Raw genomic sequence first — 27565 nt, 5'->3', positions numbered from 1 at the left:
AAGGTTGTTGAAAAGGAATATATTGTTGATCAGAAATAAAAACTTGTTAAAAATGTAGTCGTGTGAATTTAACTCAAGAAAGCGACGTTTCTTTTCAGTCTCCCTAATATAATGACAACATTGTCAGAAATATTCAGATTTTGTAAATAGTATGTAATTAATATGTATGATGTTGGCGGTTTTTATATAAATAAATAGCAACACAAAATGATATTGGAACTACAATAAATCAAATCTAAAATTAATGTTTTTGTTCCAGATGAACTCAATACGAATAAACGGAATCGTCCCCGGGATGTGTCGCTGGCAGATCCGCCGCACACTATGGAGATTGCTCAGATCCTGATGTCGCTTTTGCACGCCTGGGGCCTAGACCCCGACCTGGACAGGGTTTGCGAGTCCAAGCTTGGCTTGCTGCGTCCTATGGTGAGCTTATGTTTTATTGAATAGACCAAATGCATTAATTGTTTATGCTGTTACATTTCAAGCTATCCCGCTGGTGACATTTAGTCACCACGCCGATCTAAGGTCGACATTTTCTCTGCTTTCCGGACGACGTAAGGAAATAACCTAAAACAAATACAAATCACCATACCATGCCACTGCCTTAAGTAAGAGGTACCACCATTTTCTGGAAAGGTTCCTCCAATACTATATCTTCTCTAACAATATTTATTCTTCCTCCACTTCACCCTGCACTAACGCTGTCCGATCGAGTCGAGGTGCAGAGCTCCCGGGCACCCTTGAATCAGATAGTTGATCCTTCAAGGAGCCCAGGCTCCTTGTGCGTGGAAACCGCATGAATAAATTGGAATTGATTCGTAGTCATTTTTTTCAAACATGTTCTTACTTTTTAGTTTTGTAATAATATTAGGTAAAAATTGTACAATATGTTGATTCAATATATTTAATCTTTTTCAACGATATATTAAATCAAATTTACACCATTTAGATATCCTTATTTCAGCCGCAGGACGTTCGATGCTAAACATATACCTCCCCATAGATCGACAATAGGACCGATTTCAAGACCGGGAGGTCCCAGGGACCAATTGATCTTCACCACTGCCACTTCAATTTGCCGATCCGCTGGACTGTGTCAGTTATTTTTCTTTATCTATGGTTCTCCTCATACCCGACTTGACCACGGCACGTTGAGCGACTGTAATAAAGATTTTAAGGAAATTATCCAAATAGCATTCTTAAAAAAGTAATTTTGAATGTAGTTTCATTCAACAGTAAAGGTAGTTTTAGAACATTTAGGCTTCAGGAAAATAAATTCCGCCTTCTCTAATTATTTTATAAGAAGCCTCAATTAGCAGTGTGTGGTTACACGTTCCATTTTGCCAACCCCAAAGGTTTTATCGCAGCGGTCTGCAAACAGTAGCTCCAATTATGGAAGCTAAAATAAAAATATCTTGTATTTATTTGCACAGGTGCCAATTTGCTTCGGTGTGGTATCCCGACATGGTCACATGGCGGTTCAGTTGCCCACGTGGCTCGGCAGCTGGGCGGAGGCTGCCGCAACCGCACCCGCCGATCCGGCACTCCTCAGCTCGGACCTCCCACCAGAATTACTGCGGCAGGAGAAACTCACCAGGTCTGTTACAAATATTTAACTCATTCACAGTTACACATTTAAAGAGGAAAGCGCTAAATAGACAAGGTCATATAAAAATAACATCCTGAACCATCCTAACATGTCTATCTTTTCATCAAAGCGCGCTTAATTTTGGAAAGAATGGATTTTTCATCAGTCTCGTAAGAAAGCTAAACGCAATGGTGGCGGTAACTCTTTGTAGCAATCCTATTGCATGCCTATTTGATCTCTACAAAATGTCGTCGTGGGCAAGTCAAAAGCTTAGATTTATTATTGACCACTTCTATTTAAGAAAGTACTAACATGATCGTGGTTCTCTAGATATCAAGCAGTGATGTATGTGTGTGCTTCACATATTGTATCAAACAATATCCGGTTATTGTTATTAAATTAAGGCTCTTTTATTAAGTCTTTTTCTATCTTTGAGCACTTTTAAACTATATCATTTACATCAGTCTTTAAAAGTATGAATGAAATTAAAAACATGAATAAGCCATATATTTATTAACAACAATTTACATTAGTCATCTTATCTTACCACATTATAACACTTAGTATTTTAAAAAAAAACAATCAAATGGCTTGTTTTATCATCGTCATCCGTCCTATATATCAACTTTAGGCAAAGCTCTTTCATTCCCTTTGCTTCAACTTTGGTTTTCTCCCCTAAAGTCGCTTTTCATGATGAAAGAAGAGTCTTCTACACTTCATGGTCTCATACGTAGTGTTTCGTATCTCGCTGCAAGTCTTTTTTCTCCGTCTACATACACGACAAATGGGGACGGCTTTTTGATCTTATGTTTACTAAAGTTTAGAGCTAAATCTGAAAATTTTATTTGCCGTTGAATCTTTTCTTAATATATATTCAAAATAGCAGCTGGTAATTCCAAACATTACTCTCTTCTATGTAAGAAAAAGACCAATATTTAGCCACTTCTGCACATGCAGTGGTAGTCGTGCAACAAAGTGCACCGCCCGCAAGCCCGCTGATAAATGCGTATGCGGCAAGCAATGCGAATACCACAACTGCCACCGTCAAATCACTCAACACGTGTTTCACCCCTCGACGGGGCATCTTCAGGAGTTATGTTACACCGATTAGTGCCAAACACAGAGTGCTGATTCCATTAAATAACTCTCACCATTGCTAAGTGATTCAAAAACGGACTAGCTCTGCAGATAGTCCATGATTCTACGTTGCTTTAAGATAAGAGAATTTAGCACACATACGCACGTCCACGGACAATGTTATATTTGGAACAACTAAAAATGATTACATTAATTATTCCATTTTTGTTTTCAAATAATGCGCGTGCATTTATTATTAGTATAATTATTTTTGTCTACGTCGATAAAGGTGAATAATTATAATTCTTATAAATTCCACAGGTTATTCACATCGAAACTCCACTGGGAGTTAAGCACGACCCTCACGACCAACCACTTGCTGTCCATCGTCGCGTTGGCCAACACGCTCATGTCCATGAGCAACGCCAGCTTTGTGCCGGAACAGGAGGTTGCTCGGCGACTACATAGGTCCGTTTATTTGATATGACTATAACTTGCTTTAATGATTATTCATACGATCTATTATAGTACTTACGAAACACCTGTACCACATCTTAGAAAAGCGTGGTGAGGTAGAGGCCGAAGAAAAAGGGCTTGACCATAGTCGCCATAAGCTGACTGATAAAACGGAGCGGTCGATTCTTCCCTCCCTCCCCGACTCGTCGCGCGCATACTTAAGGCGCGGTATAGTGTTTTAGGTAGCACTATACTGATGACTTATTATTTGGTCACGTATTAGCGACCACATGTTTTAGTCATTTGAATTTTCAATATCACTAGTTTTAGGGTGACAGTTCGCCTTAAGCGCTCAACCTGGGCTTTTTCAAAGTAACTAAATTTGAGGGCTCCCTTGGAGGTAGGGCACGACGTGATGTTCACGAAATCTTTCACCAGACTGGGAGCCCGCCACACTCACTTAGACGAATGCTCGAATTCCTATTGGAGAGTGTCTTAGAAGAATAAATGATGTTTCATCTGTTATAATTATAGAACTTACGGTAATTATATTAGTATGTATACAGCAATAATTGTTACAACTTCGCAAAGCGGCTAGTACTGCTTGCGCTGAAAAATATAAGATAAAACATCGAATCTGGAATTTAAAAAAAAAAGCTTTAAACATTTTTGTTCACATAAAATAACCCCGTTGTAAAAAATCTAAATGTTTATAAGGACAGATCAGAGAAATAACCACATTTCGATAATATCTTCATGGTTTAATCGAACTTGTAAATAAATCTAAAATTTTAAGACAGTGTAATAAAAGGTGAAAAATAGTATAAAAAATCCAATACGCACTAACAATTTACTTAAGGCCAAGTACGTTTCAAAGGTTATAGAGAATACAAAGCTATTGTTTGTAATTGTTTCCCATTAGACCCACAACACGCACGTCCTCGTGGGGTGGCGACGAAGAGCGCGAAGAACAGCTGGCGGCTCAGCAGGCTCACATCAAACAGGGCTGGTCTCTACTCGCAACGCTGCACTGTGTGTTGCTGCCAGATAAGGTGGTTGCGGCTGGTGAGCTGATGTCCTTCTACTTCTAACATCAATGATGCTCTTAGTCTTTTATAGCAAACACCATCTCGGTGATCAGGAGAGAAGACCTATGATCATATTGATGATTATAGGTCGTTGATAACTTTGTATGTGATTTAGTAAAAAGTGTCTAGGCAGATGAGGAGATCATTAGAACGCACAGGGTTAGTAGGCATTGGGAAAGATCTAAGTCTATGTAAACGAGACGAGGGAATTCCTGCATACGCATTATGTTTAACAATATTGCACTATTATGTCCCACCACTTCCTTTTTTTATCACCGAATAGACATGAGGTGAGAAACAGCCTTTTGTCATCAAAGCTTTTCGCCTTGTTGACAACCGATATGTGCTATAGACTTAAAAACAATGGGTGCTATTCTGCCGTCAGAAGAAAAAAGGCCGTAACTAATACTGTACTGTAAGCTATACCTACTTATAAAATAGCTTCTTGGAATATGAAAAAACTTTCTTGTTACGACGGCAAAATTAATAGTTATAGCCGAGGGTAGGGGGGAGCCAGGTCTAGGGGGCACCAGGGTTTCATTGCACACGGGCGCTACACGAGCTAGAGTCGCCCCTGCCTTAACTGGCATTATTAATTTATTTTATGAGCAACTTCAACTCGCGATTAATTTTGTTAAAAATGTAAACATAATTAAGAATGTAGAAATAATAGTCGTCATTCAAATCTACAAAAGTATAAATTCCGCCAATACACAAGTTGTATGTATAACGATATGTATGCAATGTATTCTTAATCCCAGGTGCAAAGAACTTCAAACGCCCACAAGTGGAGATGCTGGCCCGTAGATGGCAGCACCAGTGTCTGGAAGTCCGCGACGCCTCACAGGCACTGCTTCTTGCTGAGCTCGGCAGGTATGGTAGCAAAGTTTTCCGCGACAGGGCCGATCGAAAACATGTGCTGTCATCAATATTTCAAGCAATTTTATTTCTTTTATCTGTGCTATTCCAAAATTTGATATCCAATAAGAAATTTTCTGTTTGATAGTCTCACATACATTTAGTATACTACCATCCTTTGGAGGCAAAAGTAGTGAACTAAATAATAAGACCCATCATTTACATGGGTGAATTATATCATAACATTTAAACACGGCAAAGATTATAAAAATCATTATTATGCTACATTGTACTTTTAAATCAAGGTAATTCGGACGAGAAATCACTGAAATCGCACTCTTGTTTAGCATTAATTTGTAAAAATACAACCAGTTTTTTGTTCTAGACTGGGCCCGAAAGGACGCAAGCAGCTGGTAGACAGCTGGGCGCAGTTCCTGCCCCTATACACGCACACGGAGAGCATCAACCCACACGCCGCCCAAAAGGAGCCTCTCGAGAAGGTCACCTCTCTTACTAACTCATCTAACCCGAGATGCCTTTAATTCTCCTATCTTAAGCTATGACAGGACTTAATTGAATTATTTTTTCATCATACTTTTTAATTCACATTCTCTTCTTTCGTCTATGACAATTTCTACCACTATATCTTCTTCTAATCTTCACCTTTTTATGGCATACTCTTTCCTTTCATTTACAATCCTAACACACATCGCCTTTCTTTCTTCGCCATAATCTAATAATAGTGTATTTATAATTTTGTTCCAATACCCATTTCTATTTTTAATTTATTACATTGTTTAGAGTTTTGCTATACCCGACCTTATAATTAACATTTCGTTTATATTAATCACCTTTTTTATAATTCTGTCAAGACAGTGTTTTAAGAATATGTGGTGGCGTTTTCATTATGTCTTTTCCTCAAGCTCTACTTCACACTCCCATTTTTTATTCTCTCTTTACAGTATGTTTTGTAATCGATACCTACATTTTATTATCATCCATACGGGAAGACTTAAAGACCACATTCAGTTGACGGAAGCGTAATATTGCACTGCCCGTAATAAAGCCCAAAAATTTACTGCAGTATGTTACAAGTTCATTGCTCATCCTGTCTTATACACCCTGCATCCAAAGTCATCATCGTCATCATTTCAGCCAGAGGACGTCCACTACTGGACATAGACATCCCCGATAATTTAATTTATTTATTTCGCTTTTTTATTTTTATGTAAGTAATTCTTAAAATCCACCCTCAATTACGATTGCCGGCAGTAACGGCACGGCTTAAAAATATAAATAACTGGTGACTTACTTAAAATCAGCGTTTTATGTATTGTTGGTACTCTTATAATACCTTGCCTGTATTTTAGGTAAGCAAACACTTTTTTCTTTCCTTCTTTCTAATAAAATACGTTTTGTATGTCCTCAGAGAATTGTACTTTTTTCGCAGCAAGAGGATGAATCAGAAGAAGAAGAGGAGGAGATTGTCCGCAAGCCGTCTTCTCTTGCCGAGTTGAAGAGGAAGCAGACCACCGCCGTGGTATTGCTGGGGGTCATCGGCGCAGAGTTCGGTCAGGACATCGCGAGCGAAGGTAGGGCTTGGACAGTACTAAATAGTTGATGTTTCTTTTAATATACACATTAATTTAAAAAAAGTCGAGTATAGCTTATGCGTTTGATCAAAAGATATTAATCGGCTCTTTTATCACTATGTTTACGTACCGTTTTACTTGCGCTTGATAACGAACATATAATCTCCTTATATAAATGCTTGAGACTTCAAATCCTAGCGTTGTTATAGTTTCGCTTACTTTGCCTAATTTTAGGTGCCGCGGGCAGCAAGAGACGCAAGGACGGCGACAGTAGAAAGAGCTCCATCGTTGAAGGTATCTTATTTTGGTTCGACAATTTTGAAACTTTTACTTCGAAAAAATCACTTGAACACTTTAATACGAAGAAGAATTTGTTTTTTGCTGCTAATACATTTTTACCTTTGTTTGCTTGCTTACGAATTAGCGCAAAAGTCTTTGATGTCGAACATATTCATATATTATTATAGTTTTATAACAGATGATGCAAAAGTTATATCATAATTTGGACGGGCCTTAATTTTGTATAGATATACTCGATCGCTTTTCTATATACCTACATCATAAATGTCAAAACACTGTGACTTTGGCGCCATTTTTAAAAGTAAAGTCACGTTCACATTGTGACTTTACTTTTGCGCCATCTGATATTACAGCAGGTAAAAAACTACCTAATATTAATATATTGTGTCAAAATGAAATGGTGACTTGTATTATGCAAAAAAACATTTGTACAAAATAACTGCGTTACAAATTTTTTAAATGTTAAAAAATATCGACTGACAGATCCGTGAATTTGATTATTATAGACGCCACAAAAAATTTATGCATAATACAAAAGTGTGGAATGAACTACAGTAATTTCTAAACAAATCTTTTGTATTTTATTTAAAATAAGTATAATATACGACTTGTAACTTAAGACATGTTTACTAGCCCAAACAAAAATTGAGATTTTATCAGTTTTGACAACGTTGAACAAGGAAAAAGTGTACAGGATACTCGAATTTCTATTTAACGTCCCTTACTCTGTGTCCAATAGCAAATCAAAATTAACATTCTGCTCATCTCTTCAAGAAACACAAATCATGTTAATTAACGATTAACAAGACATTTGTCGTAAACAAAAATGTATTGGCCTTCCGTTAAAGGGGCTTAATCATCATCACATCAGCCGATTGACGCACGCCTTAAGGCATAGGTCTCCCGTCAAACATCGCCACGATGACCGATGTTGCGATGCCAGCATCCTGTGACTTGACTATGTGGCGGGTTCACCAATTTTTTTTTATATGAGGCCTCCGCTATTGGGACCTCTCCTTCCACCCCTATTTTGTTGGGAACAGGGTTTTTTATTTCTTAACAATTTTTTCACATGAATTTTTTATTTTCGTCCTCGTCTTCCATATTTCACAATATCTTTTTTCCTTCCTCTTATCTTTCGATAATTCCATCTTTCTTTCTCAATCGTTCCATTCCTTTCATCCATCCTCAAACACTTCAGTTGTATTTTCTATTGCAGTATCACAGCTATATTTAGTTTATTTATTTTTCTCATGTACATTATTTGTTTCACAGATTTTTACATTTTTATTTTAATTTCAATAAATCTATCTTAATAAGATTAAATATATAATAAAACTTACAATATTTTATGTTTAACTAAGTAAAAGTATCTTCTTCTTCTTGAAGTGCCTCTCCAACTAGTGGAGGTTGGCTATCAGCTTCCTGCTCTCTTCCTTATTTTTGGTTCTGCGTAATAGCTCAGCAGCGCTGGCGATTCCGGTCCACTCTCTAATGTTACGAAGCCACGACTTCTTTCTCCTACCAACCTTCCTTTTACCAGCGACCTTTCCCATCATGATAAGTTGAAGGATTATTATTATTATTATTATTAATTATTATTACTGTTACATGGTTAATTGATGAGATGACGGTGTGCAGGTTTCACGTTGAGCGCGTCCAACAATTTAGCGCGGCTCACGGCTTTGGCGTTGACACACCTGCTGCTTGCGCCTGGCAGCCCCAAGCTGCCCGCGCACACACCTCTTCGACGCGCTGCTGTCGACCTGCTGGGCCGCGGGTTTGCTGTCTGGGAGCCCTACCTCGATGTCAGCCACGTGCTCTTGGGTATATTCTTTTACTTTGACATTGTAACTCACTAGTAATACCTAACAATTATCATGGAATAAAATAAACTAAGGACAATTATTAATATGAACTATTAGAATGATTACTAAAAAACCTGACTGAGTACGTTCTTGACCTCTTCTCAGATAAGGGTGGGTTTGGTACCCTCGTAAATACATATTTTAAATTGCAGGATTACATTACGCGACAGTTAAATTTGATTCTAGTTGTTTAGAATATGGCTGTTCCGACAACTGGTTATTTTTTCATTTTTGTTTCTTCGTACATATGTGGTAATTATAAATTATTATACTGAGTGGGTAATTAAATAAATAATAGAATAAATGAACTCTTTGTACGAAACGCAGTCGTGGTCGTGAAAGTAATTGTTTGGCATTTATTAGTCTTTCACCATTTCTCTTTTCTTCTCACCGAGTCATTTCGCACGTATAAACATTTGTCGACAACAATTCCATAAGGGCGTTCATTTGATGCGACCATTTCAAAGCTAAGTGTCCTTTAGATGTGAGTTATACTGAGCAACAAGTCTCTCCATAGCGTCGTCCTTGTTTCGCATAACGCGGCCAGTGTTTCACATACATTGCTGCTTATTATCTATACATTCATATCTTTAAAGCTGTTACGCTATAACCAATCAATATGTATATCGATAGGTCTGCTGGAGATGTGTTCAGACGCGGACAAGCTGGTGCCGTCCATGACCTACGGACTTCCACTGACTCCGCAGGCCGACAGCTGCCGCACTGCACGACACGCGCTCACGCTCATCGCCACTTCCAGGTGCTTTAGCATAAGCGATAGCTTTATAACGCTAGCTATATAGCCTTTACATAAGAACTTGAAACCTTGAATGGAAAAAGACTGAAAATTGACCAATAGTGGTAGTGGCAAAGTATTCGTTGGTAAAATATATTAGCCCAATGTTATCCTGTTTACTCGTCTTTAGAAGATACTCAAGTAAATTATGAACAGAAAAACTGATTCATGTAAGCTATTAGACTCCCATGCGATCAACATTATTTCAGCTACACGTACACTGTTGATGACAAGCCTCCCACATAGACGGTTTGAGGTTCTACGATGCCTTTGTCTTCTTTGGTCTACACTCCCGACCCTTAGGCTTCAGCAGCCATCTGTTCTCCGCCTACCTACTGCTTTTTTAACTTGCTAATTCACTGAACTATGCGCAGTTACTTTCATTAGTCTTCGAATGTCTTCATTTCTAATTCTATCTCGCAGCTGAATAACCAAGAGTAAATTTCATCCTGTATTCATATTAACTTTACACAAGGAGTCAAAGATTTTATCATTTTCATGATTCGAAACCAAGAAGCATCACAAATTGACTAATAGTGGTAATGCAAGCTTCGTTGTTAAAATGCATTAGCCCTTAGTCATTAAAGGGCTTAAAAAAATAATTATTGCCATGGAACGCTAAAAGTATATGTGTTATGCGAGTTAATTAGAACTTTTGCTGGACGAGACAAGGCTACCAGTTTAGTTATTGGTTGTATTGTAGGCCGGCGGCGTTCATCACGACGATGGCGCGGGAAGTGGCCCGGTGCGCGGCGGCGGCGGCAGGCGCTCCTCCTCCCCCCGCTGCCGCCGCCCTGCAGCGTGGTCGCGCTGAAGTCCTCCGCGGCATCGAGCTACTCATTGACCGCATGCACGCCGAGGTCGCAGAGCTACTAGTGGAGGTTCGCCCTTATAAACACTTGTCCGCCTTCACTTTAATACAGTCACATATTGTAATACAATATCTATATAGATCATGGATGCACAGACCGCGGCCCGCCGCTCGAATACCGGTGGCCCGCCGACAGCAAAAATAATACTCTCGTACATTCGAAAAATATTGAATTCTATTCCAGAATAAAACCAAAAAAAAAAATAATTACCTATACTTCTAGCGGCCGACCCGCCATCAGTTCATGATTTGCCAGAGTGGCTCCTAGTCTTAATAAGTCTTTGCAACCATGATATAGATGGACAGGACTTTCCTATGTTTATCTCTTATAAGGTTAATCAAATCTGAAGGATGGATATGGCCTTGACATGCACTCATTTCGAATAATTATCTTAAAATGGCCACTTATTCTAATATATACGTAAACGTACAGAGTTATTGACTATAGTTGCAAAAGCTTTAAAGGAGAGAATGTGTAACACAATTACCAGAAAAGATTAAACTTTTACACCTATATCAAATCACTCTGGTAACTTTGTAACAATGCCTCCGGCCAATAACTTCTGGTAGTACAAAGTCTGCAGAGACAGATAATAAACAATAATTGATTTTAATATATAGTAATCTGGAATTTTGAAAATGCTTTTTCTCACTATATTATTACTTTATCGATTGTATTCTGAAACCATTGATTTTTGGATACGTGCACCACGCACTATGTCACAGTAAATTACTTACACATTCACTACTTCAAAGCTTTAACATCTATAATCGATCACTCTGTATAAATAATTATCCCGTAGGTGATGGATATCATACTGCACTGCGTGGACCAGTCGCATCTGAAGAGCAAGGGCCTGAACGAGGTGTTCCCGGCCATCTGCCGCTACAACCAGGTGTCGCATTGCCCCGCCACGCGACGTATCGCAGGTGAGTAACCACTACGCAATGACAGATCTGTGAACCTGAGACGACTTCGATACAGTCTATACGTCCAGCAATTGTTATTTCGTGTTTTTTTTTTTCGGTAATTCGGGCATTAAACAATCAGAGTAGGTAAAGTATTAAGTGTAAAAATATTTTCTTTGTATGGTTGTAAAACAAATATTTGTGAACATTTCACGTTTTTTTCGTATTTATAGGAATTTTAAACAAAGTTATCTAAGAATAAAATAAAATTTTTACTACCAATAGATTCAGGTACTCATTTGCATATTATACACATTGATTTTATAAAAAAATTAAGTAGGCGAGTCAAAAGTGATTCCATCAAAATTTACTTTTTTGACATTTACTCAAGCACAAGTAAACAATCAATTCGCACTTATTTCGTTTAGAACTAAACACTCCACGTTCGGAGTGATTAAAATTAATAGAAAAACTGTGTTTTAAGTGGTGTATTTATTCAAATATGTAATTATTACACTCTTAATCATTATTATGACAATTTATCGTAATATCGTTACTTCTAAAATAAATTTATGTATTCATTTTGCGGACCCTGGAACTTATGTATTACTTATGAATTGTGAACCTCCAGTTTTGTGTTACACCGACTTAGATCCCCGACGAGTCACCCGTGGACCCCTGTCCATCTGTACCACTTTGGAAACAATGGTTTTCGCCTTCAGCCAGGTTGTTTTTATTGACGCGAGCGTGGCTTGTTGCAGTGGGCAGCCACACGGGGCAGTTGGCGCTGTACGAACTGCGCGCTGGACGATGCCAGTCGCTAGCGGCTCACGGCGGCCCAGTCACCGCCTGCGCTTTCAGCCCCGACGGCCGCTACCTCGTCTCATATGCCACTGCGGACAACCGCCTCTCCTTCTGGCAGAGCACCGCTGGTTGGTACAAACACCACCACGACATTACATAACTGATGAAATGCTTACAGTTTGTAGAAAAACACAAGAAAAAGCCGGGTCGTGTGTTTATTCCTGTGTTAATATTGCTACTTAATATGAAGAATCTTAACCCTATTCTAAGCTAATATACATAAAATAGCAGCCAAATTATTGAATTAACGAATTAGTTCTGCTATTTACTGCTAGATAGCTCATTTATAATAAGGTAAGCCGTCAGTAGATGGCGCGTATCGCTAAACGGTATTTACCGGCACAGGCTTATGATCTGAATTCTTTCTAGTTCTAAATTAACAGTGGCAATATATCAATTTAAAACTGTGATATGTAATCGTAATAAATTTTAATTAACACGCCAGTCACCGCCGCTAAACATTCCATTTACACCGCGTCAGTCACCGATGACTGACAACATGTAAGACGACTTCTGTTATTGATGTTCTGTCAAGTAGAATATATTTCTTATCTTCTACAACAAGGAAAGATATCCTATTGTCATACAGAATATGAAGCATGTAGCAAGTAGTTCATTTATATTAATAGCCATTTTAGATCCTCCTAAGTCACATCAAGAAGATTATTTTTTGTTTCGTGAGGGAAATCTTTTGGATGTTCAAGATACTCTGCATCTGGGGGGAGGCTTGCCCAATAAAATCCCCACCGAGGTCGTTCTCTACGCTATATAAGGGATTCTGGTATCTTCGTGTTAAGGAATACCCACAGACACTTGATGTACTTTTATAGATAGCCCGTACCGTGTTATGCTATATCACGCTACCCCTGAAACGCTCGTGGTGTTCTCACGATAGTTCGGGAACCTGTCAAGCCATGGTGCCTGCTTGAGTGTCGCTGAAGCTAATTTGAGTTTAAGGATGGCGAAGGTCTATGTGACAGACCTACCCCAATCATTGGTTGTCTTACTTAAATTAATGATAAAATCATTATGAACCGGTCTGCCCGGCAGGTATGTTCGGTCTGGGCGCGGCACAGACGCGCTGCGTGAAGTGCTACAGTACGGCGCCCATGGCGGACGTGGCACGTCTCAACCCAGCAAGACTTGCGCGTCTCGTCTGGACGAACTCGCGCACCGTCACCCTCATGCTGGCTGATGGCTCTGAGACGCGCTTCAACGTCTGAACACGTCACCACCCCTTCCACCCCCACCCCCCACATACACACACATAATAGAGGCCTGGTGGCCTAAAATAGACATGGGCGAAGTCGCATAAACAAGGCCCCTTTCGTTCTTATAAACTGTTTACCATTAATATCATTATTATATTCATATTAGTGGCAACTAGTGTACATCATGGAAAAACTGCAAGTAGAACTCAATTTGAGCATTTTGCAACTTGAAACTACGAGGGTTTCAAACAAACCTTGATTTGAAAAGAGCCCCTAGAAGATCATACGGCTTTTAGTAGTCATTTTTACAATATCCTTGCTACTTTAATTAAGGGTCAATCATTCCCAAGCTCTATTATCACTTTGAAGGACCGTATACAGTTACCACATGATTAATAATTTTATGAAGCCTAAAGAAAGGTATAAGAACAATGCAATAGCTCATCTTTATTTCTAGTAACCTATCTAGTACATCACTATTTTTCTTAAAAGTAATATTCCTAGGCAAATAGACTATATTTTAATGTATATTTCGACCGTATATCTACCATCATAATTTTTGGTTTTCTAAACTTTTAAAGAGAACGCCTCGCAAATGCATTAATAACGGTCTCATGCGAGATACCAAATAAACACGTTCTTTTAAATTTGTAACGTATTTCTTCGAATGTAAAATTATTATTAAAATTTGTAATCTATTTTAAAACTTGAGTGGCACTTCGCCCACACCTATCCACCGGCAACTGCCGACATACTTGACGCCCGTATAAATTGCTTAGTTTAAAATTAACAAAAATTATATATTGAAAACATATATTCGATGTTACTAATTCCTATATTTAAATTGTATATTATAACCTTATTTTATGTTATAAACATGTTTAAAATAAAAATTTATGTTGTATTGCGTTTTAGATAATAATACGAAAACTTGCTTATCGAAAGTATTTTGTTTTTGAAAGTTACCGATAACAGTATATAACATCATTGTTGCTAAGTTTTTTGGCGAAATAGGATCTTCTTTATTTTATTACATAATTTCTCGGATCCGGAAACCGTGATCTAAAATCAAATAAAGCCAATCCCATATAGCGATTATACCACCTTTTCAATTTCAATATACTTTAAATTCTACTGTCCAAAAGGTGAAAATTGGATCAAACGACACACCTATGAAAAGGTCACCATTGAACCGCGGATTTATATTTAAATATTGCAAGTCTTCTTCGTTTCTTTTTAAATCAATCTTTATTTCATTTAACATAAAAACGTAAATATGTCTATTAAATGTGAATTATTGTACTAATTACAAAATTATTTATGTCTATGCTATATATATAATATATACGCTTGCAGTATGAAAACTATAAACACTCTTTTTTGGGAAGATGATGTGTAAGTCGCCACAACTATTTTATTTATGATAAAAAAATCAAGCTTCAATTTTAATCTTTTCACCGATTCAAGAGGCTTTTTCACATGATAAACTGTATGTAAATATGAAAAACCTTTCGTTATAAATATTTAAAACACTGTGATTTTCAAAAAAAAATTCTTGATGTTATAAATATCGATATATCAATCGATTTATAAAAATGTTCTATCATTCCCTGTCTGAAGTTATATTTGTTGCATTATATAAAAATGTAACAATGGTCCAGTATTATTTTTTTATTTGCAAATAAATCTCAAATACAAATTATTTATTCCTATTGATTTATCAAATTAATTTTTAAGTATAAGCTCGTTATATTTACATGTTTTTTTTGTTTCATTGGAAATTTAAAATTGAGATATCGTTTATGTATCACTGTAAACAAATCAATTTTTTTTATCTTCGCTGAAATGGAATAACTACATTTTTACAAATTTATTTACCTTACAATCAGCTATAGCAAATTTTTGTCTGTCGATTACAAAATATTCTTTTGATTGGCCTAATTTTTTTAATATTCAGTGTAATAATGTACTTGTGCACATGTGATAGCTTTCATTTTGTCATTATTAACTTTTGTACAAACATATTTTTACGTTTGGTCAATCATGAATGATATTAGTTAAAATCATACAGCTTTGTTATATTTATTGTAACTGTTATAATAATCAAATGAATAAATAATTGTTGTTCAATTTTGTTTTTTATTTTATTATTACACCTACCTTATATCGAAATAATTTCTAATATCCTTTCCCGTCAAATACTTTGGAATAGTCAATTTGTTTTTGCAACGAGTTTAAAGGTTTGTTAAAGATCTCCTGTTCTGGACAAAACGCTCTAGACCGCTAAGCTTATGCTTAAGCCCGCTATTAAAGTATATCGACACACGTCACTCATCGTTTTGACTTACTAAGTTTAGTTTTACTCTTCAAACCTGATGGAACAATTTGTATATTGCAGTTAAAAGGCGGAAATCAAAATCTTAGTTTTACCCTGTCAACTGCCTATGGACATATCTGTCCGTACTCTCCGGGTCTGCCCATAATAAAGTAGGCTATATAACATTAAAACACCTTGAAAATACAGTTTAAAATCGGTTGCTCTAGATGTACTAAAGATGACAGGGTCATAAACAATTATATTTCATTTATCATTTAAAATAAAATTCGTTGCTAACACTAACAGGCACCGTGTTGCAGCACACGAAGGGTTAAGTATAATATACTAACTTCATATGCAGCCTCAATATACACAACACATAACCAAGTTTATAAGTCAAACTTTAAGGAGGTCGTATCCAACTCGACTTATCAGCGTTCGGAAAACTAAGAAACAACTTCTCGTCTAATATCCCTCAGAGCCTAAAGATAAAATTTAGCCAATGCTGACTTATAGCATTGGTTTTTCAAATCAGGCCATAGATCTATGATCGGGATTTCTCTACGAGATCGAATCAGGAAGTCAAGATCCGACATGGCCCAGCGGATTGACAACTTGAAGTGGCAGTGAGTGACATTGCGTAAAACAAATGGCTGCTGGCGTCTCAAGGTTCTGAAGTTGAAGCCAACGTACATCTACAAAGTAGACCAACTATCTTATTAAAGTCGTCAGTAGACACTGGATATACGCCGCTTGCAAGCGGTCCTATTGGATATCTTTGTGGCATGCCAATATCCAACAGTGGACGACCTATGGTTGTAATGATTTATATAAAGATCTGTAGCCAGAGAAAAATCGAAGCTTACAAAGTTAGAGATGATTTGATACAAATGCATGCTTCGACATGTCAGAATTCCGAAGGCATTTAACCTAAACCTCTTTTTAATAACTAAGCTAACCCTCCCGTTCCGTTGAATTCATTTCCGATGAAGCTGTAAGTCTTAAGGCTCACAGCAAAAACTTCATAAATACAATACAATACAACTAGGCTAACTTTTAGGCCAATGTCTATTCACTTAGGTCAACGCTCCATAGAATACTTGGATGCAAGGTTTCCAGTGACACATGGGGGTCTTTTAATAGCGCTATAAATAAAAGTAAATTTAAATAGTTTCTCATTCATTGTTAAAAATAATTTATTTATTTTTAACAACAAATCAGTAGCAGTGTTTCATTCTCAAGGATTTATCCCTTAAATTTAATTCAAAATACAATATTTTTGACTACATAGTATGTTTAATTTTTTGTTTCATATGTTCAATTATACCACAGCAATATCCCATTAGTGGATATTGAATTATACATACACAGATAATCTCTTGCAAATATATATATAAGCCTATACAGACAGTAACAAATATGTCAATGTTCTAGGCTTTTCTAGTCAATATAAACAAGTCTATTATCAATAAAAGTCTTATACACTCCAACAAATTACTTACATTACATACAATACAATTTAACACATGATTATCATTCCAAGTATCTAGGAAAATGATTTGATCAAAACTAGATATTGAATACAATTGTTTCAATAGTTTGTTCTATATACAGTGTCATAATATTCTATGAATGAATATATAAAAAATACACATTGATAAGACGTGATAAACGCAAACATAGTAAACATTAGAACTTATAATGTTAATATGTACAAATTGTACCCATATAAAAATTAAATAAGATTTTGGCACAATTAAAATATTTAGCATTTTTAAAAAGATAAAATATCAAATCAATACTCTTAAAAACATTGATAAATTAGGTTTATAATGTTTAAGTCTGAATATTAACCCTGTAAGCAGTTCTCAGATTTATATGCAGTTTTGACATGAAGTTGTTTGTAATTAAAATAAACATTAGAAAGAATAAAATAAGTTAATCTAATTTGTTTATAAAATAAGATTATTCAACTTGAAGAAAATCAAATTCTTTCTCTTATTTATTGTAATTAACGTATATGGATGAAATATAAAACTGGCAAATAATTTAAATATAGAATTATATACATAAAAACAGAGAGTCAGTCACTATCATTTAAAATTAATAGCGTTATTACTGTTCAGGCAAAAGCCTGTTTGTTTTAAGCGAACGACTCAAGACCAATTGGCGGATGTCATAAATCCTTTGTATTTAAGTTTATACATTTAGTAGTTTACCTTCGAGGTTATCAAGCAAAAGCGATAGAAATTAAATCACGTTCAAGTACACCCTTATCAGCAATGACATAATTTGCGACACTTATAAAAACATAAAAACAAAAACACTCTTTAGACATGTAATTTTAGAGATTAATCAAAGTGCCAAAAACCTTGTATAATTCTGAAATATACCATCTGCTTTATATTCAGATGGATAAAAGAAATACAATTGAACACTAATTGTAACTGTATGTGATCTTTGTTATATGTTGATTGGGACCTTGTTTTGAAATCGGAAAAACATACGCTTGGGTGACAAAATATATTTATGTCATTTTAATGGTCTGAAGATTTCTTTAATCGGCAATAGCCATTGTAACAACAGGCACAATTACTTATAGTAATTATCTGCCATATTAATAGTCCACCATATTCATACATTCTTTATTTCAAGTCTACTCAGAAGACTTTAAGGGTTGTGTAAAATTAGTGTTTCATATATTGAGTGCTACAACAATAACTATATCGTTCATTGCCACCTCAAGTGTTCACATGTTGGTGAAACGTGTAGAACATGAGCATCATTAAACAATGACATAAGAATACTAACATAATCTTGGGATGCAAAAGTACATTGTCTACCAAATCAAATGAACACTTGGAGCTGTTGATCAACAATTATAAAGCACTGAAACGACTATTTAAAACTGCGTTTCAACCCTTACGATCGTTTAGCTATCAAAATATTTAAAATAAGTTGAATACCTACATTAATATTTATCACAGAAAGCAAAAATAAGTGACACTTCTCTTGTCACTTAAAAGTCGTCTACAAAATTTTCATCCTCGCTGTCAGAACCATCTTGAATGCAGTTATTATTTATAACATGTATCATAATGTCTTTTCGTTCTTCCAAATCATCCTCATCTGAAGACGCGTCTATTGATTCTGCATCGTATACAATCCACTTTCTTATTTCTCCATCATTCGTCAAAGTCAACCAAGTCTTATTTAAAATCTTATACAGCTGTACAAGAATATATTGACTTTTATTTGAGTGGTGTGATTTCGTAACATCAACAGTTCCGTACAATTTGATATCGAACGCATAATCGACGTCGTTTAGCGTGGCTGCAAAGCTTAAAGACCTTCCTTGAATCTTTACATCATACATTTGCAAGCCAATCAAAATGATTTTAATGGAAACAACATTTTTATTTTGCCGCCAAACCAACCGTGGCTTTCGCGGTGGATCTGTCACAGTTAAAGACTTTATGACACGCTTTTCAGGAGTTTGTACGGTGTCAGACGATTCCGATGAAGTTAAATCGTCAGAGTCTAGTTCTTGACTTATTTTTTTAAGTTGTAACACCTTATTATATTTATTGGACAGATTTTTTTCAATCATCTTCTCTGTCTCATTCTTCGATTGATTGGTAGCTATTCCGGGTGCAAAATTAAAATGTTTTTCTTCACAATTCTTAGAGGCCGACAAACTATTAAAAAGCTCTTCTTCACAATTTTTATAGACCGACGAACTATTAGAAAGGTCTTCCCCACAATTTTTAGAGATCGACGAACTATTAGAAAGCTCTTCTCCACAATTTTTAGAGACCGACGAACTATTAGAAAGCTCTTCTCCACAATTTTTAGAGACCGACACACTACTAAAAAGCTCTTCCCCACAATTTTTCGAGACCGACGAACAATTAGAAAGCTCATCTTCACAATTTTTAGAAACCGACAAACTATTAATAAGCACTTTTCCACGATTTTTAGAATCCTGCAAATTATTTACAGGCTTTACCTCACAATTTGTAAAAGCTGGCAAATTAGTAACAGGCTTTTCCTCACAATTTTTAGAAATAGGCGAATTATTAGCAGGCTTTTTCTCACAATTTATAGAAGCTGGCGAATTATTAACAGGCTGTTTCTCACAATTTTTAGAAGTGAACAAATTATTATCAGGCTCTTCACAATTTTTAGAAGTAGGCAAATTCTTAACAGGGTTTTTCTCACAATTTGTAGAAGCTGGCGAATTATTAACAGGCTTTTCTTCACAATTTTTAGAAGTGAACAAATTATTAACAGGTTTATTTCCACAGTTTTTAGAAGACGACAAATTATTAACAGACTTTTCCACGCAATTTTTTAAGGCCGGCAAATTATTAACAGTCTTTTCTCCACAAGTTTTAGAGACTGGTTTAAAAATCTTCAAAAAATCATCCATCATATTAATATTCCAACGTTCTGAATCTTCGGAGTCTTCATCAGAACCTACTAAGAGTACAGACCTTATGGGTTGCTTAAAAATAGTATCCAGCACAGATGCATTGTTCGTTTCAACAAGAGCGCGGTTAGCCGAACAGCTTTCTGTGTCATCGTTAATGCAGTCTTCATTTTTGAATTCTTCAATTTCAAGTTTATCAATGAGAGATTCGTTTTTAGCTGCATCAATAACTGTAAACTCATTTAGATACTTTATTTCGCTAACATTTTCTGTCGCTAAATTAACGTCGATCAGTAGCTGGTTTATGATCACATCCTGATCACTGTTTGTGTCAATCATTAAAACACTGTACTTATTACCTTCTGTAAACGAAGCTTCTTCTTTAGTAAAATATTTGACGTACAGGCTTTTCACCGTGTCCGAGCTGTCGTCATAACATTTATCACAAAACCAATTCGTGCTAAAATCAGTCCACTGACAGCCAACTGGCTTTACTCCGACTAACCTACATTCTATAGCTTGGAATGGCAATCTTGTTATAAATTCTTCTTTAATTGCGACAATATTTTGACGAGACACTTCTCTCCAATCACCTTGGTCGACGAAGAAACAATTTACTTTGTTTTCATCAATAACAACGTCTATTCGTGCTCTTTCATACGTTGCGTCGTCTGGAAACATGGCCAATACTATATTACCCTCTTTAAGTTCATTTAATGGTTCTCCATTTTCTCTGACAAATTTCTGTATTTCATTTAACAACAATCTTAAACATGAATCAAACTTTTCAAGTCGTACAAAAAATATATCTGGACTAATAGCCGAACCGAAATACACTAATGACATTGCGTCTTTTTCTAAATAAGCCCAAGTGTTAGTCTTTATAGTTTGTGGACATGTAGGTGGTTCACAAATTTCAGATTTTATATCAACATGAATTTTACCTTCGCATAGTTTCTTTATTATATTCAAATGATTAGTGTTCAATACAGCATGTCTTTCCAAAAGGACATGCTTAAAATCATGTTTTACAACTGTCTTATTTAAAGCCAAATCCTGGCAAGCTTCAAGAGTATCAACAAAAATGGTATTTCCGATTCCAAACACAACCTGGCTTCTTAAGTATAAGTCTTCATCTTCGTCAGTTATTTTTCTTAATTGGTCCGTTGCGAGATCTGAAAACGTCACATCTTTGTCCTTTGGTTGTACATTAGCCAACCTCACCTGTACCACATATGTTTGTATGTTTTTCAAATCATCAGGTAAATAATACAAATAGATGTCCCTCGTTTTTTCCAAACGCTCTTCATCGATAAGATTTATTAACACATGGTTTGGATTACCTTTGTCATACTTGGTGAGAATTTTCATTACTTGGCACCTCACAAAGAAATTTTGTTTAATCGCCACTGCACAAATATCTCCCACTTTTGGCGCTACATGGGGTTTTCTATTAGATTCCTTGCTGTAATACAAGCCCATTTTTAAAGAAAGTGTACTGTATGTTTGCGGGTACTTTTCATTGACAGTGTTCACTGTTTTGGATAGTAATCTAGCAGAATAATGTACAGCACTATGATAATGTAAGATTTTAAAGGTAGTGATTCCTGATGTAGGAATCCATTCCTTTAAATTATCGTAATCTTTTAACACAGTGTGCCGAGAGTGACAATTCCATGTATCTGAACAGTGTCCAAGACCTAAAAGATTGTCACATATTGGTACAAGATTTGATGCCTTTACTACATCCTTCCTAACTACAGCAGCTTTACAGAGCTCACTCAAATAATGTGGAATATTATCAGTGCAACGTTTAATAAACTCACATATCTTGGGCAACTGTTCTAAATTACTTTCCTCAATCAAAATTTTTATTTTAATTGTGGCTTTGTTAGCATTAAATATGGATGGGTAATTGTCATTCAATACTGAAAACTGCCTGCAGAAACTTGAAAACATATTTGGAAGAGAATACACTAGTAAATAATTGGCATCAGTAACATTTAAATGGGTTAGAGTGTCATCGCATCCTAGCAGAATTGGCCCAGATAAGGGTTCTTCATACTCATCCCAAGCAACCCTTAAATGGTGCATGTCTTGTATAGACATGGTACTGTCACAGGCAAAAACAGTATTGTTGTATTTCCTTAAGGACTTTTTTAATTCAATTATTTCTTCATCTGTCCTGCACACTATAACAATCTTTTTTGTTAAATCAATATCATCAAGGAATTCATGAACAGTGTTTACTTTATTCTTTTGCTGAACAAAATTTACTGTCATGCATGCTTTTGAATAAAGCACGCATTCTTGAAAAGCCCCTATGCATACAACTGAATATGGTGCTTTTTTGGCTAAAGGTTTCATAAAGTCGCACCATTGTCTCGATGCTACAATGTATTGCACCTTCAGCTCCTTATTAATACGGTTTTTTAATGTTTCTTTGATTGTGAATATGATGAATTTTACTTCATTGCCATACACTTCTCCTAACCTTTCGCAATCATCAAAAACAAATGTTGCAAGGCGCCGTAAGTCTATTCCAAAATCTGATGCTTGTAGTAATTTTACTAAAAAGGACGGCGTGCTTATTAATAGGTCACACCCGTTCAATAAAGACATAGTGACGTGGGATTCATCAACACCTGAATAACAAGAAAGAACCTTTTTCTGTGCTCCCAAAAACTTCTTTGCCAACTTTTCAACCGCACACACTGATTTTGCTGTAGCACACACTATAATACAGGTTGGACCAACACTGTCTAGGCTATCCAGATAAGAGTCTGATAGTAAACGACACACTGCTGGCAAATATCCTAATGTCTTTCCACTTCCAGCAGGACTAATTAGAAATGTGCTGTAGCCTCGTAAAACACAAAACCAAGAAATAGTTTGCAACATCATTGGTCGTTCAACTGACATATTTTTTAAAACTACCTGAATATGTGAATTGAAGTTGACATCTCTGATATTGAAAACTGGTTCTATTCTTTTATTCATTTTTGTATGTACCATCATTACTGGAGTGACTAGTTTGTCAACAAACAGAGATATGTTTGGGTCTATATTTTTAAAAGGGTTCACACAATTCTTTAGTGTATTATAAATATTAGCATTATTATAAAGATGTGTTGATACATTACAGCTAGTTGATACATTAGCTAATTTTGAATTGGAATACTCTTCATTAATTTTTTGAACAATATCATTAAGGTCTTCATCATCTGAATCTCTATAGATTTTCTTATCATCTTTTTGATCAAGCTTAATTTCTTCCAAACTAGTTGAAGAATCTTTATTTGTGGTATCTGAGCATGAAGAGATATGAGTTAAGGAGCTATTCAACACTTTTGTCAATTTACTCTCATATAACTTCAACTTCTTTTGTAAAACTCTAGAGCTTATTAGCTTATGTTCAGTATTATAATTACTATTTCTACACTGAACGTCTGAATAAGAGTTTTTATTAATTATATTAATTTTCTTTTCTCTGCTTACTGCAGGGGATTTACTAGACTGGGCACATTTTATATTGTTATAGGAATCTTTTTGAATACTCATCAAAGCACTTTCATTGGTTATTTCAATTTCCACATCGGAATCCATATTTCTGTAAGTATCATGTATATCTCTGTCAAGGTTTTTATTTACTTTAGGATTTTCTGTAACATTTTGGATCATAACTTTGAGTGATAATTTTGTAGGTGCTACACCAGGTGGTCCGTAACATACCCTGATCTTTTTGCTAGGGTTCTCATCTTTTTTGTGTGATTTTTCCAATTTTTTCTCTATAAAATAAACAGACAAACCTTTGAACTAAATATTAAGAGAGTATAATACATAAAACAAATTGTAATTTGACTAACCTATTATACTATATTCACATTAAGTTATTGTAAATTATTCTAAGTAAAACAAAAAAAATAGTTATCTTTGAGATAATCAAATTTTAGTCATTTTTTTCACTGACAAAATTTGATAAGTTTACAATGGAACATACCCTTGTCCTATAAATCAACTTAAGTCAAAATCCAGTATTTTTTAAAATTTTACAGTAAATTTATTTAAAAATTTTTTTATCAGAATAGATTTAAGTTGGATATATGTAGGAAATATGTATCAATTATTACAGCAATATTTATTACTAATATAGTAAAGATTTGCTGTTATTGGGAATCTGGGTAGAGACCATGTCCTGCAGTGGACATTCTATGACAGAATGAATGATGATGAGACTGGTGAGTGTAATTTTTTTAATAATCTGTATTATTATGAAGTGACAGTTTCCCAATCAATTTTCAGGGTTTAGTAATTATTTATTGCCCTTTCATTCAATTTCAGCCTAACATTGATTTATGGGTCATTCTCGACAAATATTTAAAAAACTTAAGAATATTTGTTTAAGAGGAATAATTACCTTTAATATCCTTTGTCCATATATTGAATCTTTGATCATTACAATGGTCATTGCATTCATTCGACATCAAGTCATTGTTAAGAGAAGACATCTGAAGTTCATGTTTTTTCTCGTCTATTTTCGCCACAGTATTAAATTCTAAAAATTCCTTAGTCTCTTTTAATATTTGTTTTTCGCTTTTTGAAAAATTCTCAAATCTACTTCTTTTGGATGTCATCAAATCAAGTTTCTTTTTTAATAATGTTGACTTCAGATTTGGTGCTGTATGTTTTGATATAGCAATTTCTTTAGCTGCTATTTCTATTTGCATTGTTTTATGTTTCGTTTTATAAGCTCTACCTACTGACTCTTCTTCAAAACCTTTGCACAATTCAAAATCATTGATTTTGTTTTGTAAAATTTGTTGTGCAAAGCAATTATTGTGTTTTTTTAGATTACCTTCAGTTAAAGCCGATTCTAGTTCTTGGGTGGCTTGACTAATAGCTGTATGTGTCCTAACAGAATTTTCCCAATCTTGTTTCGGATTTTCTTTCTTCCTATAATAGTTTTCAATCTCCTTGATGACAGTTTCACATTCATGACTTCGCAGCTTTGTTTTTAATTTACCTGAACTTAGCTCTTGATGAAAGAGACATGTGTCAATAATAGCAAAACCACTTTTAACTAAAGTTTTTGAAAGCGATTTAAATTTATTATTCTTCTTTAAGAACAGTTCTCCATATTTATGGATATTGTCATCAAATATTGACGATCTGAAATAATGAATGACAAAATTAAATATGAATGAAAACTAATATAGTACCACGAAATCATTTGCTTTTTGCCACATTATTGTGGCAGTGCTGCCAAACCTTTTTTCATCCCTTTAAAATTTTACATTTATGGGTACACCTACTATTGGTAATTGTAACTTAGAAATTTATCTAGTAGTATGTCTTGAGACTAGCTATCTAAAATTACTGAAGTATAATTTTCTGTACATTATATACACAAACAAAACAGTTTTTTGTTATTCAATTTTATAATTTACTAAATGTTATTAAGGATATTCATTTAGTGGATCATAGTAAATATTTAAACAACATTATAGACTAATATATTATCATAATGTTATAACTTCTCAATATATTTGCTATTACTTACACAATTTTCACATTGCCTCATTAATGTTTTTGTCGCGGGCTTGAGGCAACATGGCACATTCTATTAACTTATTCCCTACAGCACCCACAATCTGGTAATACTAGCATACATTATTAGGCACTACACTCACCTAAACTAATTATGATTTTTGGATGTTTATTTGATATGTATAATTGAATTAAAAAATATATATATTATTATTATTTCAACATAAAAGTCATCAACATATCTCAAAAACCTAAACTATTTATATGGATACTTGATCTAGTGGCAATATCATAACAAAATAAACTGATATGTGATTTAAATATGTTTACCACCATTTCAAAATAAGGTTAGTATCTTTTATTGCAACTTCGTCTCTCGCCTTAGGCCTCAATAGAAGGCTAAGACATTCAATGAGCTATGTATGGAGAGGACTATGCTTTTCTATATTATATTAAATAAGGAAAGAAGAAATCTATAGACAAACAAAAATTACCAACATAGCCTAGAAGACTTGTAAGTGACAGTGGGCAGGCCACATAGCACACAGAATAGATGGCTACTAGAACTTCAGTTTTGGAGTAGAAACAGTAGACCACCACGTGTAGCGTAGGATGTCCAGCCATAAAGTTGACAATTGACCTTATCGACTTTGTCAGAAAACAGTGGATGCAGGTAGCTTACCACTGGTTTTTAATAAGAAGTGATGATAATGATATCAGTTACAGATTATGCTTGTTTAAATTTTGGCTGGTATTTTATATTTATTTTATTTCTTGGTATACAGTAGTTTTTTGTTTAATGATTTCTTTTCCAATGTCCTAATGTTTAATTTTTGAGATATTCTATTTGTGCCATAATACATGAGATAATTTTTTCCTAGATCTTAAATATTATTAAATCATAATACTAACAACTACCATTCAATTTTAGTGTCACATAAAAGTTAGTTTTAAAAAGGTTTCTCGTATAATAAAATTACAGGATTAAATATCCCTCATAATTTTTTTTAACAAATTAATTGCTTTTTTCGTATATTATTGTTTTAAGAGGAACAGAGTTATTTTTCTGCCATTTATTTTAATTGTAAACCCTTTTATTTTTGTATCAAAAAGTGAAACAATAGTCTTGTGTCAAAACTTGAGAATAGAGAACCAAAAAAACTATTAAGTCCAAAGATAAATGCGTTAAAAGAAATTAAACGAATTAGAGACATCGATCTCGTAATTGTTTTTATACGTCCACAAAAATACACCTGCAAAGAATTAAGTACTCCACATTAAACGTAAACACTATGTTATAATCATCTACCGATTTTTCATTACTGCAAGACATGTTAACATTTAGTAAAAAAAATTTATCCTACCTCCGATCTATGTAAGTCGGACTGAACCAAACCTCTTGGGCTCCTGCTAATTCTTTCTTTATGATAGTTAACGCTGCTGGTAACCATTTTTCTGATAGACGAGTTTTTAGTTTCTCTTCTTCAACATCTAGTACTGGTTCTAAGGGGAGAAGGCTGTAAAGACCGATTTGCTCAAAAACAAAATTGTTCTCGCTTACTACCGACGGATCTATAACTTCAATCCATAGTAAATGTGGATTTAAATAATATAACACTTCTACTTGATAACCATCGGGAAACATTTTTAAATAATTAAATTGTAATAAACTTTATCCACTTTTCTCTCTTGTATTAATACCGTGCCGCCACTGAATAATCTGTTGAGTGCTTTTAAAATAAAGGGGATGCCATATATAAAAAAAATTGTATGATTATAGAAAAAACA

At 34.9% G+C, this 27565-nt stretch overlaps 3 protein-coding genes across 3 annotated transcripts in view; 1 reads left to right on the top strand and 2 right to left on the bottom strand.

Annotated features, from left to right (window-relative positions):
• Positions 1–13508, top strand: part of Rbcn-3B (WD repeat-containing protein Rbcn-3B) — a 121718-nt gene extending 108210 nt beyond the window's left edge. Inside the window, exons 21-34 of the mRNA XM_068766233.1 lie at positions 260–426; positions 1437–1600; positions 2990–3136; positions 4047–4189; positions 4974–5085; positions 5456–5570; positions 6521–6662; positions 6897–6956; positions 8604–8789; positions 9464–9590; positions 10330–10507; positions 11301–11427; positions 12168–12338; positions 13321–13508. Of these exons, the coding sequence (XP_068622334.1) occupies positions 260–426; positions 1437–1600; positions 2990–3136; positions 4047–4189; positions 4974–5085; positions 5456–5570; positions 6521–6662; positions 6897–6956; positions 8604–8789; positions 9464–9590; positions 10330–10507; positions 11301–11427; positions 12168–12338; positions 13321–13493 (2012 nt within the window). The 3' untranslated portion in view covers positions 13494–13508. The remainder of the gene's footprint in view (positions 1–259; positions 427–1436; positions 1601–2989; positions 3137–4046; positions 4190–4973; positions 5086–5455; positions 5571–6520; positions 6663–6896; positions 6957–8603; positions 8790–9463; positions 9591–10329; positions 10508–11300; positions 11428–12167; positions 12339–13320) is intronic.
• A 3733-nt stretch (positions 13509–17241) lies between these two features.
• Positions 17242–23240, bottom strand: LOC137922774 (putative ATP-dependent RNA helicase TDRD12). Its single transcript, XM_068765837.1, has one exon. It carries the CDS (start codon positions 23228–23230, stop codon positions 18818–18820), a length of 4413 nt encoding a protein of 1470 aa, XP_068621938.1. The 5' UTR covers positions 23231–23240; the 3' UTR covers positions 17242–18817.
• A 7-nt stretch (positions 23241–23247) lies between these two features.
• LOC137923038 (putative ATP-dependent RNA helicase TDRD12) lies at positions 23248–27462 on the bottom strand. Its single transcript, XM_068766159.1, has 4 exons — positions 27142–27462; positions 24648–25399; positions 23369–24018; positions 23248–23259 (listed from the first exon to the last, which is right to left on the bottom strand). The coding sequence occupies exons 1-4, from the start codon at positions 27420–27422 to the stop codon at positions 23248–23250; spliced, it is 1695 nt and encodes a 564-aa protein (XP_068622260.1). The 5' UTR covers positions 27423–27462.
• Between the last annotated feature and the right edge of the window lie 103 nt (positions 27463–27565).

The sequence above is a fragment of the Battus philenor genome, unplaced genomic scaffold, assembly GCF_028537555.1.
Source record: "Battus philenor isolate CCGP_79_NKW_IND1 unplaced genomic scaffold, ilBatPhil1.0.hap1 SCAF_20, whole genome shotgun sequence".
In the NCBI taxonomy this organism is placed as follows: Eukaryota; Metazoa; Arthropoda; class Insecta; order Lepidoptera; family Papilionidae; genus Battus; species Battus philenor.
Note: the sequence above shows the minus strand (reverse complement) of the source record. Positions and strands in the feature narration are given on the sequence as shown.

What these genes read in the sequence shown, in the direction of transcription:
- LOC137922774 (XM_068765837.1), bottom strand. Translation starts at nt 23,230, where the DNA reads ATGAATAAAAGAATAGAACCAGTTTTCAATATCAGAGATGTCAACTTC.
- LOC137923038 (XM_068766159.1), bottom strand. Translation starts at nt 27,422, where the DNA reads ATGTTTCCCGATGGTTATCAAGTAGAAGTGTTATATTATTTAAATCCA. An exon ending in CCGACTTACATAGATCGGAG is followed by an intron (nt 25,400 to 27,141) that starts GTAGGATAAATT and finishes TCATTATTTCAG; the next exon opens with ATCGTCAATATTTGATGACA. An exon ending in ATGGACAAAGGATATTAAAG is followed by an intron (nt 24,019 to 24,647) that starts GTAATTATTCCT and finishes TTTATTTTATAG; the next exon opens with AGAAAAAATTGGAAAAATCA.